General features: G+C 39.0%; 2 protein-coding genes across 3 annotated transcripts; both read left to right on the top strand.

Moving 5' to 3' along the window:
* The first annotated feature begins 2,490 nt into the window (after positions 1–2,490).
* On the top strand, positions 2,491–3,342 carry LOC116335114 (proteinase-activated receptor 3-like). The gene has a single exon (XM_031758720.1). The coding sequence runs from the start codon at positions 2,491–2,493 to the stop codon at positions 3,340–3,342; it is 852 nt and encodes a 283-aa protein (XP_031614580.1).
* A 9,100-nt stretch (positions 3,343–12,442) lies between these two features.
* On the top strand, positions 12,443–19,081 carry LOC116335121 (DDB1- and CUL4-associated factor 7-like). 2 transcript variants are annotated; one of them, XM_031758730.2, is made up of 7 exons: positions 12,443–13,107; positions 14,607–14,765; positions 15,906–16,017; positions 16,127–16,245; positions 16,352–16,561; positions 16,718–16,835; positions 18,289–19,081. In XM_031758730.2, the coding sequence occupies exons 1-7, from the start codon at positions 12,970–12,972 to the stop codon at positions 18,459–18,461; spliced, it is 1,029 nt and encodes a 342-aa protein (XP_031614590.1). In that variant the 5' UTR covers positions 12,443–12,969; the 3' UTR covers positions 18,462–19,081. The 2 variants fall into 2 exon arrangements, with proteins under 2 accessions (XP_031614590.1, XP_031614591.1); XM_031758731.2 differs by having other exon boundaries at positions 12,972–13,107; positions 14,582–14,765.
* The last annotated feature ends 376 nt before the right edge of the window (positions 19,082–19,457 follow it).

Raw genomic sequence — 19,457 nt, 5'->3', positions numbered from 1 at the left:
TAATTTGGACAAATCAGAGCATTAAAAAACTGAATAGTAATGTTAATGTGAGCTGTCTAAAGCTAAAGTGGCATACTGTAGCTGAGGTCTGCATTTTGGACTTTTACTGCTGAGCTTACGGCCAAAACTAAAACACGATGGTAGGGTAAGATGTTTATGCATGAGATATAGTGCAGTTACTTATGAGCTGATGACCATCACCTGGCAAAATGCCAAAACATTTATATTAAATGTTTCTTTAGTGACTTTCCTTTTTCCTGGCTATGTTGAGGAAATGGAAGCATTTTGTTCACACTTTATGGCATGATTTTGCCTTCAGGAAACTTTGCATATGTTGTGGCAAAGAAAAAACAAGGCTGTTACACACTGAAGTCTACCCTGACTGTCTGGTTTATACATATGTAATTCTTCCATTTTTATTTGATTTATTTAAAAGTTTCTTGATACCAACTTTTCCTAGATTCTTAGAGCAATCTGGGAAATTGGTGGAAGCTCATTTGGCACACTGATGATACTGACTGTAAGCTAGTTTTTGGTTTTGGAGCACCACAGTGTGCTAAATCAGTCTGTAGGATATGTTTGTAGAACATTTTTTTATTTATGTAATTATTATTATTATTATTATTTTTAAATTTAATGAAACAAGACATGTCACTGGGGTAGATAAGGGTTTGACCTTTGACCTGGAGATGGATCGATTCTTTGTTGGAACTGAAGCTTACAGCCCTCTTATCCTTGCTGCACCACGGGGAACTATCATCCATCAGATGTTATCGGTGGTATGTCAGAATGTACCTCCCTGCTCTTTTCTTTTGTTAAAAGGCAAACCCGAGTGGGCACTGTAGCTGGAGATTCTTGCCTTCTCCTTCCTCTTGCATTAGGTTCTGAGGTTTCCCTAGTAGCAATTCCTCTGACTTGCTGCTAGGGAACCCTTAAGATCTGCATAGAGGAGGACAATGGCTTCTCTCTTCTCCACTTAAGATTTCATCCATTGTTTTCTCAGCTACCATCTTTTCTTCATAATATGTTCAATTTCTTGTGTCTTCTGGACTCGAGTAGCATCAGTGTTTCCTTATCCTAACCCTAACCCTAACCTTTTTTCTCAGCTGTTTTGTTCCAAATCTTTCTGCTCCATAGTAATAGATCGGCTCACCCATTTTCTCTAGTTTATTCTCCAGCTCCCATTTTGGATTCAGGAGACAGACACCTTCTCTACTTTTAAGATTAGGCTTAAAATTTTCTTTTTCATACACCTATAGTTAGGTCTGGATCAGGCGTGTCCTAATCCCAGATCTTACTATATTTTTTTGGACTTGACATTCATAGTTTTGTTTGTTGATCTTCAAATTTCTTGAGCAGTCTTTACTTGTTGTTATTATTCAGTCTATAATTTACCCTCTTGTAACTTTGCTCCTACTCTGTAGTGTTATATGTTACCTGTGAACATAATCCAAGCAGTTAATCATTTCTCAGCACAAAGTAACTGGGAAGATGGTCAAGTAATGTATAAACTCTTAAGAGAAAACATGCTAGAAGCATTGTTTTGGCTTTAATAGCAGTAGTTTTATTCTCATTGTTAAATACATAAAAAATAATTTAACCTTATAAGTATAATCAGGAAACTCTACCTAAAATGTACCATTGAGGTAGAAAGTTAAATGGCTTCATGTTGCAGCCACTTTCTGAAGGTCTTCTACCAACAGGAATCATTAAACATGGACAAAGTATAGTCTCTTAAAAACCTCATTGTAGCTTCAGGAACACCCGCTTTACTGCTTTTTAAAAATAATATATTATTTCTTGTTATATTACATTTGTTCTTTGTGAAAATGCTTTTATTGTGCATCAGCTTTGACTCGTTCACAAAATGATTTTTTAACCTGTTACATCTTATCCAACTTTGATCTCTCGAGAAAAGTTGATTAAGTTTGACCGACATGAGCTGTGACACTGGCACACAACGGCAAAAGCCACTGTATCCATGGACGAATAATGAAGAATAGTTATTTAAAGTAGTCTCCTAGGTAGGTCACACCCCCTGACTTCTGACCTTTAACTATACCATGTGAAAGAAAGCTTCTTCTTTTTTTTAAAGGTAGCCAGAGCATTTACTCTTGTTGCTGGTTAATAAATAATAAATAGAAAACTATTTAGTAATAAATAGAAAACTAGAAAACTAGTTCCTCTAATAACTGCAGGACCTAAGATCAGCTGATTAGTCACTTAAAAAAATAATAAATCAGTCCATGCCAAGTTTGAAAAATGATCCTCGCTGTCACTTGCATATTCAAATAAGCCGTTTCATAGGAGAAACAAATTGTGTGCATCAACACAAAATCCTACCCAAAAATAAGAGCGCATCGTGAAGGTAACATGACTTTGAAACTGGAAAAGCAAGCCTCTTCAAATTTTTGTTTCCTCGGGAGAATCTCATTCATTTCTGTTTCATTTCAGGCACAGACGATCAGTGAGCCCTCTTACTGCTTCAAAATGCTCTCTCAGAATCTAACCTTCAACTCCAGCGAGCCTTTGGAGAACAAGTGGGGACACTGCGGACACGTAACACCAGGTATTATAGTCTGGGCGTTTTTCAGCGCTCTCTTCTCTCTGGTTGGATTTCCTGCATGTGCTGCTGTTCTCTGGGAGCTGTTTCAGAGACACAGAGCTGGAACCTCGATCACCCCCAACGATGTTTTCATGATCAACCTCACCGTCATGGACCTGGTCTTCCTATTTTTTGTCCCACTTGGCCTGACTAACTTCCTCCTCTGGCGCATCATGTCTTTCCAGAGCTTCATCAGTTTTCTCTATGCTCTAAACCTGGCTGGACGACCTCTTCTAACAGCATGCATCTGTCTGGACTGCTACATGGCTGTGTTCCATCCCATCGCCTACAGCACAAAGAAGAGTCTGACTCCCCGGGTCCTTATGGCTGCTGCTGTGTGGACTGCTACCATGGTTCAAGGGTCCATGTCCATAGTTGATAAAGATCTAAATCACAGTGCATGGGCCACGTTTGTGTACATCATTGCGCTCCCCATAATTGTAATCTGTGATGCTTCCATCCTCTGGACCCTGAAGAAGTCCTACCGCAGAGGGGGAGACCTCCACCCCAGGAAGAAGAAGGCTCTCCAGATCATCACCAACAGCATGGTCATGACCATCACCTCATATTTCCCCCCAGTGCTGCTGTACGTCTTTGGGCATCTCATTGTCACAGATGACAACGAATACGAGTGCGTCTTAGCAATGCCTGTCTTGATCATCCCGACTGCAGGGAGTGCAATCATGCCTTTGCTGCATTTGGGCAATCTGGGGAGGTTGAATAATCTTTGCTGTTAGGAAGGATTTGCATATATAAAGGTGTAGTACAGGTCTGGCACGATAAAAGCAGAACAGATTTATTTTATATTTAATCATTTTAAAATTATTAAAGCAGAAAATAAAGGATTAAAAATAGAAGTTGCTTGAAAAATGGCAGAAGAATGAAGCAGAATAGTAATTCAGCAGATAATATATAATATAAAATATCATTTTATGCATTTGTAGTTGATTGCACAGACAGAAAAAATAACTGGAGTTGTTCCATCTTAGTGCACTCAATGCATGTATCATCCAGACTGTTTGAAAGAACGAGAAAAGTTACTCCTCTCCACTGCTCACAGACATAAAACACATATATCACATATAGCTTTTGATGCCTCTTGTTAATTTTACATTATTACTTTTCACATTGTTACAACTATATTCCATTTTTTAAATATATATCTATATATAAATATATATAAACATATGGATGTACTTTGTTGTAAACTGGAGAAATGCACCTTTGGTTTCGCTCGTATATTTGAATAATGCAAATATATACAATTTTCCCCACAATTTTCACATTACTTAACATGTTATTGTTTCCTACGACTTCTGCACTGAGTTATGAAAACGATGTTTGCTTATACCTGCACACCTGTGTGAAGATGAGTGTCATGAAAGATGACCTGCCTGCCTTCAACATTTACATTTGTAACGTGATCATTCACCCGATGAAGCTCATGTAAATCGATCATGGAAAATAAGTTCTTGATTTCCCAAAGTTTTCCAGTCTATAGGCTTGTAAATGGCAGCAGGACCTTTTTTCTTACCTCTTTATTGGACTTTTTCATTAAATTTATCAGATTAAAATCTCAGTCTGAGATTCTAGAGTTTGTTTTTCTCTGATAGTATCTGTATCTAAAAGCTAATAAAGGTTTTATGTCACCAAAGACTGCAGAGACTACAGACCGTTTTTACCTAGATTCTCTGCCGTTTTACCATCTACAACTTTGTTCTAAAGTCTTGGGTTATTATTATTATTATTATTAGTATTCTAATTAATAATGAATAAAGTATATGTGCAGTGTATTAATGAAAACGACATTCAATTAAAAGTTCAGGTTCCCAAAATGTCACTATGTAAAGTGTTGTTTAAGATCAGAATGCAATCATTTGCAAATCTCATAAAACTCAATTGTATCCACAATGGAACATATGGAACATTTCAAATGTTTAACTGAGAAAATACATTGTTAAAATATCTTTTTAAAAAAAGCTGGAGAAACATTTTTGAAATTATTCGGTAACAGGTTGGTAACAGCATCTTAGCGAGGCAGAGCTTCTTAAAGCAAAGATGAGTAGTGGTTTGCTAGTCTACTTAAAACTATCTCTACACATTGTGGAACAAATTTGGAATAATGTTACTGAATGTAAAATTATGAAACCTTAATGTCTTATTAGTGACATTAGGTAATATCCTCAAAAGAATCTGAGAATCTGGAGAAATCCCTGTGTGCAAAGGACAAAGCCAAAATTCTATATTAGATCTTTGACCACTGCAGCTGCATTAAAAACAGGCTTGATTCTGTCATTGAAATCACAGCATGGGCTCAGCAACACTTCCAGAAATCATTGGCTGTGAATACAGTTCACTGTGTTATCAGCAAATGGAAGTTGAAGCTCTGTCATGCAAAGCAGAAGCCACATGTGAACTCGATCCAGAAACCCAGCTGTCTTCTCTGAGACAAAGCTCGTTTAAAATGGATTGAACTCTTCTGTGCTCACACGAAGAGTGTCTGTCTTGCTTTTAGTGCTTTCAATTATTCAAAAGGTTTAAAAGCAAACCTTTCATTTTTACATGACAGGGCCATGTGTTACATGAATTGATGCTAAAAATGATGCCTCCTGTCCTACAAATACTTAATTTTGTCAGTTTAAACATTTGATATGGTTTCTGTGTTCTACTGTGAATTAAGTGTGGGTTTGTAAGATTTGCAAATCATTCTTATTTACATTTTACACAGTGTACCAACTTTTCCAAAAATGGGTTGTATAAGAAAATGAAAGCTTTCTTCATTTGGTTTCCATTGTTGTTTTATTTCATTTTTTTCCACATAGAAGAGAAAAAAAGTACATATAGCCTTACAGAATCACAGAAACCCACCGAATAGAGGTGGCTTGGACGCTTTCAGTAATCTAAATGTGCACATGACAAAAAAACAAAACAAAAAAAAACCCAGTCTAAAATAGGGCTTATCGGTAAACTGAGCTGTTTTGACTGTTTGAAAACGTTTTCTTCTACGGGACTGATTTGACAAAAGAAAGCTGCAGAAATGATTAAAAGTGGCTTCAATTAGAACTTGCACCATCCAAGCCTTAAAAAATCAAATTTCCCAATATTATACAGGTAAAGCAGAGGCATGACAGCAGATCCCCAAGAGGATGAAAGGGTAACTAGATAGTCTAAGATACATTGACGAATCGACAGCTTGTTGATCAGGTACCCCTCAACTGAAATAAGAACTACTGGAGGGAGGTAAGAGATGATGACCATGGTCAGGCTGAAGATGACAGTCTGAATGGCCCTTTTTTTCTGGGGATTGATGCTGTTTCTGCCAAAGTCAGACTTTATTAATGTATAGAAAATAAAACCATCACAGATAACAATTATGATAACAGCAATTAGATACGTCACAACAGGAAGCATGCTGTTATATAAATCTGAAATAAGCGAGTATGCAATCCCAGAGGTGACTGTGAGAGTCCAAACAATGCCAGCCATCACAACCCTGGGAGCCAGACCTTTCCTCTTATGGTAAGCAACTGGATGAACCACAGCCAGGTAACAGTCGAGACAGGTACAAGCCATCAGGAGCGGTCTCCCACACATATTTAAGGCATAAACACAGAGCCAAACTGACATGAAGTCCCGCCCCAGCCAAATGAAGTTATTTAGTATTCCAGGTGGAAGGAAGACAAAGAAGATAACATCCATGATCGAGAGGTTAAGTATGAACAACTCATTTGGTGAGAATGGATTTTTTCTCCTGTGTATTTTAAACATCTCCCAGAGGATGGCAACAGTGGAAGGAAAACCAAAAACAAAGCACAGTGCTGAGACAACATCCCAAGCATAAAAGGCCGGTTCAGTGCCATCACAGGATAAGTTAGACGTTTCAACTCCAGCTGGGGCAGAGCTGTTGGTGGGAGGCTTGTATCGAAGATGAAGTCCAAGCAGCATTACTGAACAGTGGCTAAAAGACCTGAAATATACAGTACAGCAATTATTTACTATATAGACACAGTTCAAATAAATAAATAAAATAAAGGAACACTTTTTAATCAGAGTATGGCTTAAAGTTAAACCTCTTGTTTATTGACCTCAGATAAGTAGCAGCGTGTTAGTGTCGGTGTCACTACTAGTAGTGTGAGGAGATACATGGACCTGCAGAGGTTGCTCAGGTAGTCCAACCCCTCCCTGCAGAAGGTTTGCTGTGTCTCCCAGCATAGTCTCAAGAGCATGGAGGAGATTCCAGGAGACAGACAGTTACCCTAGGAAAGCTGAACAGGGATGTAGACGGTCCTTAACCCATCAGCAAGACCGGGTACAGAGCTGCTTTGTACAGAGCACTGCCAGAGCCCCACAAAATAACCTCCAGCAGGCCACTGGTGTCTGAATGTCTCTGACCAAATAATCAGAAACAGATTTCATGAGGTTGGTCTGAGGGCCCAACATCCTCTTGTGTATCCTATTCTCACTGCCCAGCACTGTGGAGCCCAATTGGCATTTGCCCAAGAATACCAGAATTGGTTGATCCACCACTGGTTCCCTGTGCTTTTCACAGATAAGAGGAGGATCTCCCTGAGCACATGTGACAACATTATACTTGCCTGTAACATCATTCAGCATGACCGGTTTACTGGTGGGTCAGTGACAGTCTGGGAAGGCATACTCATGGAGGGACACATAGACCCTGATAGCCACTGGGTATTGATGGATGAAATCCTTGGACCTACTGTCAGATCCTGTACTGGTGCAGTGGCACAACATTGCTTGGCCTCATGGTGTGAGAGTATGCATGCAGTTCCTAAAGGATAAAGGAACTGATACCATTGACTGCCCCACACCTGATCTAAATCCAACACAACACTTCTGGGACATGTTTCGGGTCGTCCGATATTGCAAGTTTTTCCAGGAGGAGATCCCCCAGAGTACCATCTGTTGTTTGATTAGGAGCATGCCCCAAAGTTGTCAGGACCTTCAGTTAATCATTCTACTCTTTGTCCAAGAAATGGTCTCAGGTGGCTGTCACGAAGCCTTTCTTCACGAAGGTAAAGAGGGAGAAAACCCTGGGGTCTGCCAAATTACACAAGAACTGGACTGAAGATCAGTGGCAATAGGTCTAATGACGTGATGAACAAAAATTTGACATTTGTGGTTCAAATCATCATCGGTATGGGATTACGAACACAGAAAAATGCCATCAGACTTAGATCCACTATGCAGTGTCGTCTAGGAATCATATGCTTGGCAGCAGCTTCATTTGTCAGCATAAACAAGGATCCCAAACACACTGCTAATGCAGTAAAAGCATAGCTGGATAGTAGAAGACAGTGCAACACTATCAGTCATGGACTGGCCTCCACAGAGTCCAGAAGTCCACATTTTTGAAGCAGTGTGGGATCATCTTGACAGAGAACAGATGTTGCCCTTCTTTGACCAATATCCAAAGAAGAGCTCTGGATGTCCTTCAAGAAGCCTGGAGACCCATTCCTGAAGACTACTTTAAGAAATGACAAGAAAGTTTGCCTAAGAGAGTACATGCTGTGTTGAAGGTAATGCTGGTGATACCAAATATGGACTTTCAAGCTTGTTTCAAATGTACAAATTCTGTTTATGCGTTATCTACTGTATTTCCATTTATGTTTGCGCATTTCAATAAACCACTGAATCTCTTTTCAAGTTTATACGTAAATAATCTCAAGAATACATAAAAATGCTGTAAGCAAGCAACTTGGATTCTAAAAAACTAAAATGTGATGTGAAGTCTTTGTATAATCAAACAAATGTGCAAAAGGTATTGAGACTCAGCATCTTTGGTTACGCTTTGGTTGGCAAACAATGGAAAATATACATAAAAATATTCATTATTAAACAAAAACGCAAACAAATGAGTACTGTACCTTGTTTTGAGGTTTTATGAAGGTGTTTGTGCTGAGGTCTTACTGTAATGGGCTGCCTGGACGTGTCAAACGCATCTTTAAACTGCTGTCTAAACATGGGTCATGATTTCCTGACAGTGGAAATTTTGCAAATCATATTTAAAAAAAATCATGACGACAGAGGTCATGAGCTTTAAAGACCACAGAGAGAGACAAGATGTGCCCAGCGGATCAGTGCTGGAGCAAGAGCTGAGATATTTTTCCTGTAGGTAATATATTAAAAAGTGAGCCGAAGTTCACACTTCATATGTGGATAGATTATAATAATAATAATAATAATAATAATAATAATAACAATTATTATTCTTATTCGTATTATTATTATTATTATTATTATTACATTAGCATGCCAATATTTGTCAGTTAAAGAATTATATTCTCTGTGGCTGAGCAAGATATTAAAACACACAGCAGCATAGACAGACACACTTGATTTAAAAACTGCTGTTTGCAAAGAAATAATAACCAAAATTAAATTTCAAAACACCTTCCCTCTGTATAATAACAGAAGAACATGCCTAGTTATTCTATCTTGTTGGTCTAATGGGAGAAAAACCTCCTGAATTGCTTAATCAGAGTCATTATTGCTCACCTATTCTCTACTGTGGAGGAACTCAGTTATCAAGAATATATCAGCTCAAAAAAAAAAAAAAGAATATATCAGCTCACTTCTACAACTTTATTCTAAGTTTAAGTTCATAATACAACCATTCTCATTTCATTATTAACATCTGATAAAGCACACAGGTCCCAAACACAGGTTTTAACTGTGCATATGTATAAGTTTGTTTTCGTATGGTTTTGTTATTCCAACTTTTTTTTTCGATAGGCCCAAATCAAACATGTAACGCACATAGAGAATTATATAAAATAGAAGACCTGTAAATATGAAGTTATAGAATCTTATAAACATTCGACAACAGGAGACATATACAGAAATACAGCTAGTAGTTTTGACTGTTTTTTTACTTCTGTCATTTCAAGAGGAACGGGTGGAAATAAATAACCGATGCTTAAATTACAACTTGCAGCGTCCAACTTTTAAAAAATCCAATTTTCCAGCATTATAAAGGTAGAGTAGGGGCATTACAACAGATCCCAAAGTGGAGGTAACTGTAATAGGAATACCAATAGTACATATGAACATCTTGTCACTGGGCATCAGAGGTCCCCCGATTAAAAAGAGAAGTATTGGAGGAAGGTAAGAGATGACTACCATGACTAGGCTGAAGATGACAGTTTGAATGGCTCTTTGCTTCTGGGGGTGGATGTTGTTTCTGCCAGGGCCAGACTTTTTCAATGTATGGATGATGAAACCATCACAGACAACAATTATTACAAAGGCAATTAAAAATACCACAACTGGAAACATGCTGTAGTACAACTTGTAGACAAGAAAGTATGCAATCCCAGATGCGATTGTGAGAGTCCAAACAATGCCAGCAATCACAACCCTGGGAGTTAGACCTTTCCTCTTATGGTAAACGACTGGATGAACCACAGCCAGATAACAGTCAAGACAGGTACAAGCCATCAGGAGCGGTCTTCCAGATGAATTTAAGGCATAAACACTGTTCCAAACTGCTTCAAAGTCCCAATACATCCAAATGAAATGATTCATTATTCCAGGTGGAATGAAAACCAAGAAGACAGCATCCATGGTGGAAAGGTTAAGTATGAAAAAGTCGTTAGGTGATAACGCTGTACTTCTCCTGCATATTTTAAACATCTCGCAGAGGACTGCAACAGTGGCAGGAAAACCAAAAACAAAGCACAGCATTGAACAAACAGCCCAAGCATACACGTTCGATTCAACACCATCACACCGGGAAAAGTCAAACTTTTCCCACACAAATTCAGATGGAGCAGAGCTGTTGGACACACGCTTGTATCGAGGATATATCACTAGCAACATTGCTGAGCCGAGCAGTGGACAAAAGAGATGAAAGATCAGTGAGATAGAGGTCTGACAAGTATTTGCAGTGAAGTTCTAGTGACATGTGCTGCCTGGACAAATGCATCAAACGTTTTGGAACTGCTGCATGTAAATGTGGCTATGCATCCATCAAATTAATGATGTGGTGTTAGTGGAGGTTTTGCAAATCATCTTGGGAAAAAAGCAAAGCTACATCACCCAGGTGATATAGACAGAAAGACAAAAGACATAGTTGGCCTGGCATAATGATTCAAAAACAATAACAACAATAAAGTGAATAATTGCTTGCGGTTTTGTGAATTTGTTGGCCTCTTTGGCACCAAAGTTCACCATGTTCGTTTAGTACAGCATGCTAACATATTACACCTTCCTGGTAGAAATTCATGATACAGTGATTTATGGTGTTTTTTGTGTATTTTATATATATTCACCATGTTGTTCTTTTTAATTTAAAAGCTGATTTTCAGGATCTTAAAATACATACCAGAACAGCTGAGCAGTGCTGTAATTGGTCATCTTAAAGGATAAGAAGAACACTATACAAGCGTTTTTAACTAGTGAGTACATTTAGACCAGGGGTGGGCAACTCCAGGCCTCAAGGGCCGGTGTCCTAAAGGTTTTAGATATCACCCTGGGTCAACACACCTGAATCAAATGATTAGTTCATTACCAGGCCTCTGGACAACTTCAATACATGTTAAGTAGTTAATTTAGCTATTTAAATCTACTGTGTTGGAGCAAGGGCACATCTAAAACCTGCAGGACACCGGCCCTTGAGGCCTGGAGTTGCCCACCCCTGATTTAGACTGTGAGGGACTGGTGACTTATAAAGAGCATACCTCACTTTTCACCCTCTGACAGCCAGTGACTCCAACACAACCTTTACCCTGAGCTGGATAAGCAGTTATGGAAATGGATGGCTGGATCTGATAATTAAAGAATTATCAGATCCAGCCAGATCCACTGCCTGTTTTTACAATGTAAAACACATAATACAAATAATTGTATTAACTCCAAATAATGTATAATCACAATGGAAGAAGCATAGGTTAGGATAACCTATAAAACAACCCCTAATCCTGATATTGACATTTATATTTACATTGTAAGAATACCTTTTTTAATGCAGCTCCCTTGTCCAAATCCCACTGAGTTTTTCTAGTAGTACAAATGTGTATTTAATAGACTACTTTCTGTTGTGTAGTGAATGTGAAAAGTCAGAGAACTGTATGTTCTCTTTCATTGCAACCCATCTAATGACATGGCTAATAACCATTTTTTTAAAAGCCATAATCTATAACAGATGCCGACCAAAGGTTTTAATCAAAACTATAGGTCTACCACAGATCTATCACAAATTCCAGCCACGAGCTGAGTAAATACTAAATGTCAAATGTATTTGGAAGTGATGCAAATATAATCAGAATTTGCACACAGTGTTTTGTAAACTCTCACAGAAGCATGCATGAGGACTGGGCAAACAAATGTTTCAGGTGTTAGCAGATGGAAAAAATAGCAATGCTGTCAGTGCTGACAAATAATCCTACGGATACTGTTAAGGGTCCTCCAAGTTCACTTTCAAATAATAAAATAAATTTTGTTCTGGTGAAAATTACTAATGTGCTCGTTGAGGCGTAGAAACATCTGGATCTTTTGGTAAAGTCAGTATCACAGCAGCAAATGGGAGATAGCTTCCCCAGGTTCATTCAAGGAACTGCTCTGTTAAGGAAGTTCTTTTATTTGACCTTAATAATGCAGCTCCTCAGGTGTGCAGCACTCCCTCTGCAGTGCTGCCTTCCATTGCCTCTCGTAAACTTACCACTCTGGCGTCAAATAAAAGCCTTCTATACAACAGACAGTAAATTAAGAGTAGAAAAAAAATTAAGATGAACAAAAGTGGAACGTAAAACACCGAGAAAAACCACAGCAAGAAAGTGAGATGGACATCATTTACATTTTATTATCAACTCGAACACGACTATATTTTAATGTGACCAACTTGCTTATTTTTCAGTAATGTAAGAGTACAAAAAATGAAAAGACAACATATAGTTAACAGCACTACCTGCTTGCCCCCTTAAATCGTCCGAGAATCAAAGCTCTCTTATCTCCAAACACTCCATTCTGAGTTGTTTTGTTCTTTCCTACAGTAATTGCAAATACTCTTGTTGGTCCTTGAAAGCAGCCTTCATGCCGCTCATCATTTGTCCTCCGGTTGCCGCCATTGCTGCCATATTATGAACATCTTCCAGGAGACCTGCGCTTTAAATTGGACACATTTAACCGATTTTTTTGTACATAACGTGTAGTTTCTACCGCCGGGACCACAGTCCGATAATACGGACTCAACAGTTGCTTTACTTCTGTAGAAATCAGCTAATATTAGCAGAAACAGCAAGTTAGATTTGTTGAGTAGGCGGTGGTGCGACGCGTTCAAGGTCCTCTTTTCCTGTTGGTAATTAGTTTTCTTAAGCGGAGGTTATTGAAGTAGATTTAAAAATATGTCGCTACATGGAAAGCTTAAAGAAATCTACAAATACGAGGCGCCGTGGACGGTTCACGCTATGAACTGGACTGTCCGGCCGGATAAACGCTTCCGCCTGGCGCTTGGTAGCTTTGTGGAGGAGTACAATAACAAGGTAACTTCAAGGAAGGCGTCCTGCCCCATGACGCCGGCAGTGATTCTGATGTTGTTCTTACACTCAATCATGCGTTTGACGGGTCTGAGGAGTTTTACTTTTGTTTGTAGGTTTTCCAGGCATTTGTCACCTAAAAGTAGCTGTTTATATCATATTTGTTATAATAGCCCAGCTTAATATAGAAAATGTCTGAATATTATCGGAAATCTATACATTGTCCACACCTGGCCACGTGTTAATGCGAACAGTCGATGCAAACAAGTTCGCATCAATTGTTTAGTTTTATTATTTAGTCCTGAGTTTAAAAAATAAATAAACTTTAACCACGTTTATTTTTTTTTTATATTTTGCTTTTTGGGGGTAATCTTTTAAATTGCTCTTTAGCGATCTTGAGGCCATTCTAAGTGTTTCTTTGGGAATTGGCTGCTTTTTCCACTCCCGTGTTTCCTCTTCCATGTTTTATTTATTTATTTATTTATTAGTTTAAGGCAATTAACGCTGAACTGTAAATAAATTAAGCATTAAAAAACGCCTAACGCATGACTCATGGGATGAACCAGTGTTCTGTTAGCACATAACAGGTAACTTTGCAAAGAACCAATTTTAAATGGTATCTTTAGACCATTATTATCACTTTTGTTCCCTTTTCTGAATTTGAATCTCTGTAAAATTCCAAAGAAACAGCTTCACAGGCATTAAATGACATTTTTGCACCAACAAAGTGATTCCTAAAGAGCTGTTAGCTAAAAACCTGGCATAATTTGGCATTGTTTGTAGTGTTTCCTTAAAAAATGTGAGCACACCGGACAAGTGAATAACAAAAAAAGAAGTGGTATTACTAAGAAAAAACTATCTAGAGCAGATGAAGAGTGTCTGAAAGTAATGTGCTTAAGAAATAAAGAAAAGAAATCAGCAAAGATCTGCCACAGGACCGGAGAGAAGCATCTGGCCTTTTAGCTGTTCAGTCTACTGTTTGAAGTATCATCAGAAATGATCTCAATGGAAGGGTGGCTGTCAAGAAGTAAAGGAAACAGGCTGAGATATGACAGATTACACAAGAACTGGACTGAAAATAAGTGTAATAGGTATTCTTATGAAGAATACCTGAATAGAAAAAAAACATTGAGTGGAGAACTATCAGTCATGGATTGGCCTCCCGAGAGCTATCAGCATTGTTAAAGCAGTGTGGGATCACCTTGAGAATGGGGGGGGAGGCAGCAAACATCTAAAGAAGTGCTTTGAATGTCCCTTAAAAATTCTGTAGAACTGTTCACGATTCACTTCTAATCAGTGCTAATGAAAATGATCAAATGGTAAAGTTTAAAGATATTTAAATATCGTTTAACTGAATCCCGGACTGAGTTTCCCCCAGCTCTGCACCCCAGAATCATCACCACCCGTTACATCACTGGCTGACTTATTGTACTGTAAGGTTTCTGGTTCAGATGAGTAACACTACACTGGCTCACTCAAGGTGAGTTGTTATTGTGTCTCCTCAGGTTCAAATAGTTGGTCTGGATGAGGACAACTCAGAATTTGTGTGCCGAAACATGTTTGACCACCCATACCCAACCACGAAGATCATGTGGATACCTGACACCATAGGAGCCTACCCAGACCTGATGGCCACCATTGGAGACTACCTGAGACTCTGGAGGGTGAGATCAGTGCTCGGTGGCTGAACCACTACAGAGGCGCTATGTATCTTATAATCTATTCAGTAATCATAACTAAGAAATTCCAGCGAATGCCAGAGGTCTTGGCAGTGGGCCGGTTTCCCATACACTTCTACTGAGGAGTCTTGTGAGACATCATACAGACATTGCTCAAGTCTTGCCGACCATATTGGATGTGATCTAATCAGTATATATTCCCCACCTTGCTGAGTTGTTCTTGGGGGTTGTTGGCTGTTTTTAAATGAAACTGATTGGAAAGAAGGTGCTCCACCACAAACCTCCTTCCAATTGCTTTAGTCATTGGTAGATTGTTGTGGTAGTAACAGTCTGCATGGAAGATGCTGACTTGTCTACAAGCTACTAACCTAGCAATAGTAAAGCTGGAAAAACTGCAAAGCTAACAGGAAACTGAGGAGAGTTATTCCTCGTCACTGCGGCCAAGGTGGTTCAAAAGGCATAGTTGTTACTTTGTAGGTTTCTGATTTATGTCGCATTTTCCACTACAGCTAGGTGAGTGTGTAGGTTTCAGTCATCCAGGTTATAGGATGACTTGAGAACCTACACCTAGTCTTAAGTGCTTAAAAAGTCCAGTTGCCTTTTTATCAAGATCTTGAGACTACTAGGAAAGTAGTTGGTGAGTGTTCGCAGAGAAGTCAGCATCTTACATGCAAATTACCATGGCAGTCTGCTGCTGTGACCAAAGCAACTGCAAGGAGGTTTTTATCAACCAGTTGGGAAATACACATTTTTCCTAGGGATTGATTTTCCATTGACTGCCAACAACCACTTGCCAACTGGTTGGGAAGTAGATATTTTTACTCACAACCAATGGTTGCAAGTTAGTTCTAGACCAGTCTCTAGTGATGTGTGACTTATTGTGACCCTTATTCACTTGACCATACATTGTCACGCATCCAAAATGAAAGATCTGAATACAGAAGTTTTTTTGCACACCCACAGGTATCGCCCCCTTCTGGTCATAAAAAAGCAATGCAAGTTTAAGCCCATTTGCTTTGACTTGACTTTTCAGACCTGAAGGCTACATTCATCTTTTATACTGTCTATGGTATTAGGTCACATGATGAAGTTAAATTTAGAAAATGATGTTTTGTCGATTGGCAGGTGAGTGATACAGAGACCCGTCTGGAGTGTCTGCTCAACAGCGACAAGGATTCAGATTTCTGTGCACCGCTCACATCCTTTGACTGGAACGAGGTGGACCCAAACTTGTTAGGTAAAAACCTCAGGGCAAGAATTGTTACATTTAATTGATAAAACTGAATTACGATGATTGAAACTGAAAATAAAAAATGTTGTGATTGTATGTTTTTTTTTCTGTGCAGGTACTTCCAGTATAGACACCACCTGTACAATCTGGGGGCTGGAGACTGGACAGGTGCTGGGCAGCGTCAACTTGGTGACGGGTCACGTCAAAACACAGCTCATAGCTCATGACAAAGAGGTAAAAGTTATGAGATGATCCATCAAACTTTATTGAACCACTGTCCTTTAAAACAAACATGTTGGAGTGACGGACTCATATGGGCCACTGTCTGCTTGTATTGGAGGTGTATGACATCTCGTTCAGTCGAGCAGGCGGGGGCAGGGATCTGTTTGCCTCTGTGGGTGCGGATGGCTCGGTCCGCATGTTTGACCTCCGACACCTCGAACACAGCACCATCATCTACGAGGACCCACAGCATCACCCGTTGCTCCGGCTCTGCTGGAACAAGCAGGACCCCAACTACTTGGCTACCATGGCGATGGACAGCTTGGAGGTTAGTGGTGCTCCATCTAAAGGCCTCATGCTCAGATCATGAAACTGCACAGTGAAAATGTCAATCTAACCGTTTTTTCCTTCTTTTTTTTTTTTTGTATTGAAAAGTCAATTTAAGAGAAGCTCTAAAATGTAAACCGTCGCTGTGTATCCGCAGGTGGTGATTTTAGACGTGCGTGTACCCTGTACTCCGGCAACCAGACTCAACAACCACAGGGCCTGTGTGAACGGAATCGCCTGGGCGCCACATTCCTCCTGTCACATCTGTACTGCAGGTAGGCAGCTGTAACAAAAAACACAGCAAGAAGCTTGATTGTATTTTGAGAGCACTGCATAAAAAAAAAAAATAAGGCAGCTGTTGTAGCCTTGTAGGGGAAAGTGTTAATTAAAGCAGACCTAGGCATAGTATGGCCTCTGGTACATTTGATTGGCCTTCCTAAGGTCAATGGGAAATTAAGATTTAGATGTAAATAATTGTAAAACATGCAGTCTGTTCTACTTTAGCCACCAAACACTCTTTGATAAACTCCCCATCAGATAACGCTTTGCAGTTTTTTGCAATGTTTTTGTGGAAAATCACAATACAACTGTGTTGCTTTTTATTTTGAAGGTGGCTTCTTTTTAAAAAATTTAATTGTTAAACTTGTGTTATTTATTATGCAGCTTCACTGTGAATGCGTTTTAATATTTGCGACACAGCCCAGTTACTCACCTTTGTAGGGGGATAACAAAAGAGTTTGAGATTACAGAGGAGCTGGCAACAATGCACTCAGTGAAAGGGACTAGACTAGCGTAACTGCACTGTTCAGATCTGATGGGAAAATATCTGACTTTTGAAATGAAACCAAGATAAAGTGACTAAAATGAATTCTTAAATTGGTGCTTTTGCATTGTATTACAACTCAGGTGTTGTGTAAGTGAGTGCTAAAAATTAACAATGTTGCTGATGTTGTAACTAAAATAGTTAACTCCATCAGGGCAAGACCACTGAATCAGAGTTTGTTGGACTTTGACTTGCAGAGCACTTCAGTTAGTATCATTGCTGGGTTTTTTTCTTCTTCTCTCAAACAGTCCACTATCCTTTGTCTTCAGAAAACTTAAAGATGTCCAGTTGTCTTCTTTTCAAGCTTTCCATGACCTGGATGACTGAGAACCTATACAGACATATTGATTAAATAGTGATACTGTGTTGGTCCGTTTCACATTTTCATTTACTTTGACCAGTAGTTCAGCTTCTTGGCGCGCCCCTCCACAATGGCTCTAGTTTCCCCTTGGCCCCTTGAAAAAAATTAATTGCCCGCCCCTGATCTGAAATGTGAACATCACTGCAGTAACTGAGATTCAACACAAGAGGGAGCCCTTTAAGAGCTAGCTGAGCAGCAAAACGTGGACACTCAAACTAAAAGTCTCAGATTTTGTATTTTATGCGGAAGCATCTTCTGAATCACAGGTTGGATTTTAGATAATGAATTTGCAGAATGTGTGATACTTTGGGAAGAAGAAGCAGATTAGTGAAGGTTTCCACCTCACTGACAAATTTCTTGTTGGAAAGAATCAAGTAAAGCCATACTGTTATCTGGGGTAGATTCTTTTTTTCATCTCTCTGGAAGTCTGGTTGCAGATATTACCAGACTCAGAACAGGAATATGTCGTGTTTACTAACATTATTTTCTCCCAGACTAAATAAGATAAATTGATTGAAATCTCATCTCCTCGTCCTCTGTGTAGCGGATGACCACCAGGCGCTAATCTGGGACATCCAGCAGATGCCGCGTGCCATTGAGGACCCCATACTGGCCTACACAGCCAAGGGAGAGATCAATAATGTCCAGTGGGCTTCCACCCAGCCTGACTGGATCGCTATCTGCTACAACAACTGCCTGGAAATCCTCAGAGTCTGAGCTGTAGTGGGCAGACGTAAAACAACTCAAAAACATTCTCAGCGTATCTACGAGCTGACGGGACTTTGCTAAATGACTTTCTTTTTTTTTTCTTTTCTTTTTTTTCTTTTTTTTGCTTATGTTTGGAAAGCTTTTAGTGACAACATACAGGATAACGCTGGCATTTTTTGAAAAATGGAAAGTAACACTTTGTGGGGGGTTTTTTGGGGGAGGGACTTTTTAAAAAGTCTGAAGTTTGGAAAGACTGTTACAAAGGGTCAAAAAGCTGTTGAACTAATAAGCTAGTCAGTAAAATCCTTGTTTTAAAATGCTTAATAGTGCATTTCGTCTTGTCCATTATGTAATTTTCTAATAACTTTTTTCTGATGCAAACTATTTTTAACCATATTGAAAAGTGGACTGAATGTGGTTACTGTGCTCAAACTGTTTTTCTTTAACTTATATATTATTTAATTATTTGTGAACTGTAAACCTCTGTGATACGAGTCGGTGCAACAACATTAAGTATGCAGTATTAACTGACCGTAATACAGATTGCACCAGTAATTTTATTCATGGCAATATTCAATATTCATGCTTGATTTTATACAGAAATAAATAGTCCCTCACAGTTTAAAGCACAATACAGATGTTTCATGTTTAGACAACAGTTTAAAAAAATATTTCAGCAAGATGTGACTTGTTAAAACCTTGATAAGAAATCTGCCGTGCAGATCCATGGTTAGAAATGATAGGTTACTGTAACATACAGAGAAAACCCTGCCTGAAGAACACCATCCAGGATCTCTGTAGTATCCGATTTTTAGAAACTGCAAGAAGCTCATTAAAGCCGTCATGTTGTGATAGGGACAAAAAATACAGCACTCAAAGATTAATGGAAGTCAGTCTTGGTGCAACTGTTTCGGCTTGGGGAGGCATCACAAATATAGAAAATACTACCTCAGTTCCAAAGTATGTGAACAAATGTAGAGTGCAAGGATTTACAAATCCCATACG

The sequence above is a fragment of the Oreochromis aureus genome, linkage group 8 (assembly GCF_013358895.1).
Source record: "Oreochromis aureus strain Israel breed Guangdong linkage group 8, ZZ_aureus, whole genome shotgun sequence".
Lineage (NCBI taxonomy): Eukaryota > Metazoa > Chordata > Actinopteri > Cichliformes > Cichlidae > Oreochromis > Oreochromis aureus.
This window is presented reverse-complemented; position numbering and strand designations above follow the sequence as displayed.

What these genes read in the sequence shown, in the direction of transcription:
- LOC116335114 (XM_031758720.1), top strand. Translation starts at nt 2,491, where the DNA reads ATGCTCTCTCAGAATCTAACCTTCAACTCCAGCGAGCCTTTGGAGAAC.
- LOC116335121 (XM_031758730.2), top strand. Translation starts at nt 12,970, where the DNA reads ATGTCGCTACATGGAAAGCTTAAAGAAATCTACAAATACGAGGCGCCG. An exon ending in TGGAGGAGTACAATAACAAG is followed by an intron (nt 13,108 to 14,606) that starts GTAACTTCAAGG and finishes GTGTCTCCTCAG; the next exon opens with GTTCAAATAGTTGGTCTGGA. An exon ending in TGGCGATGGACAGCTTGGAG is followed by an intron (nt 16,562 to 16,717) that starts GTTAGTGGTGCT and finishes GTGTATCCGCAG; the next exon opens with GTGGTGATTTTAGACGTGCG.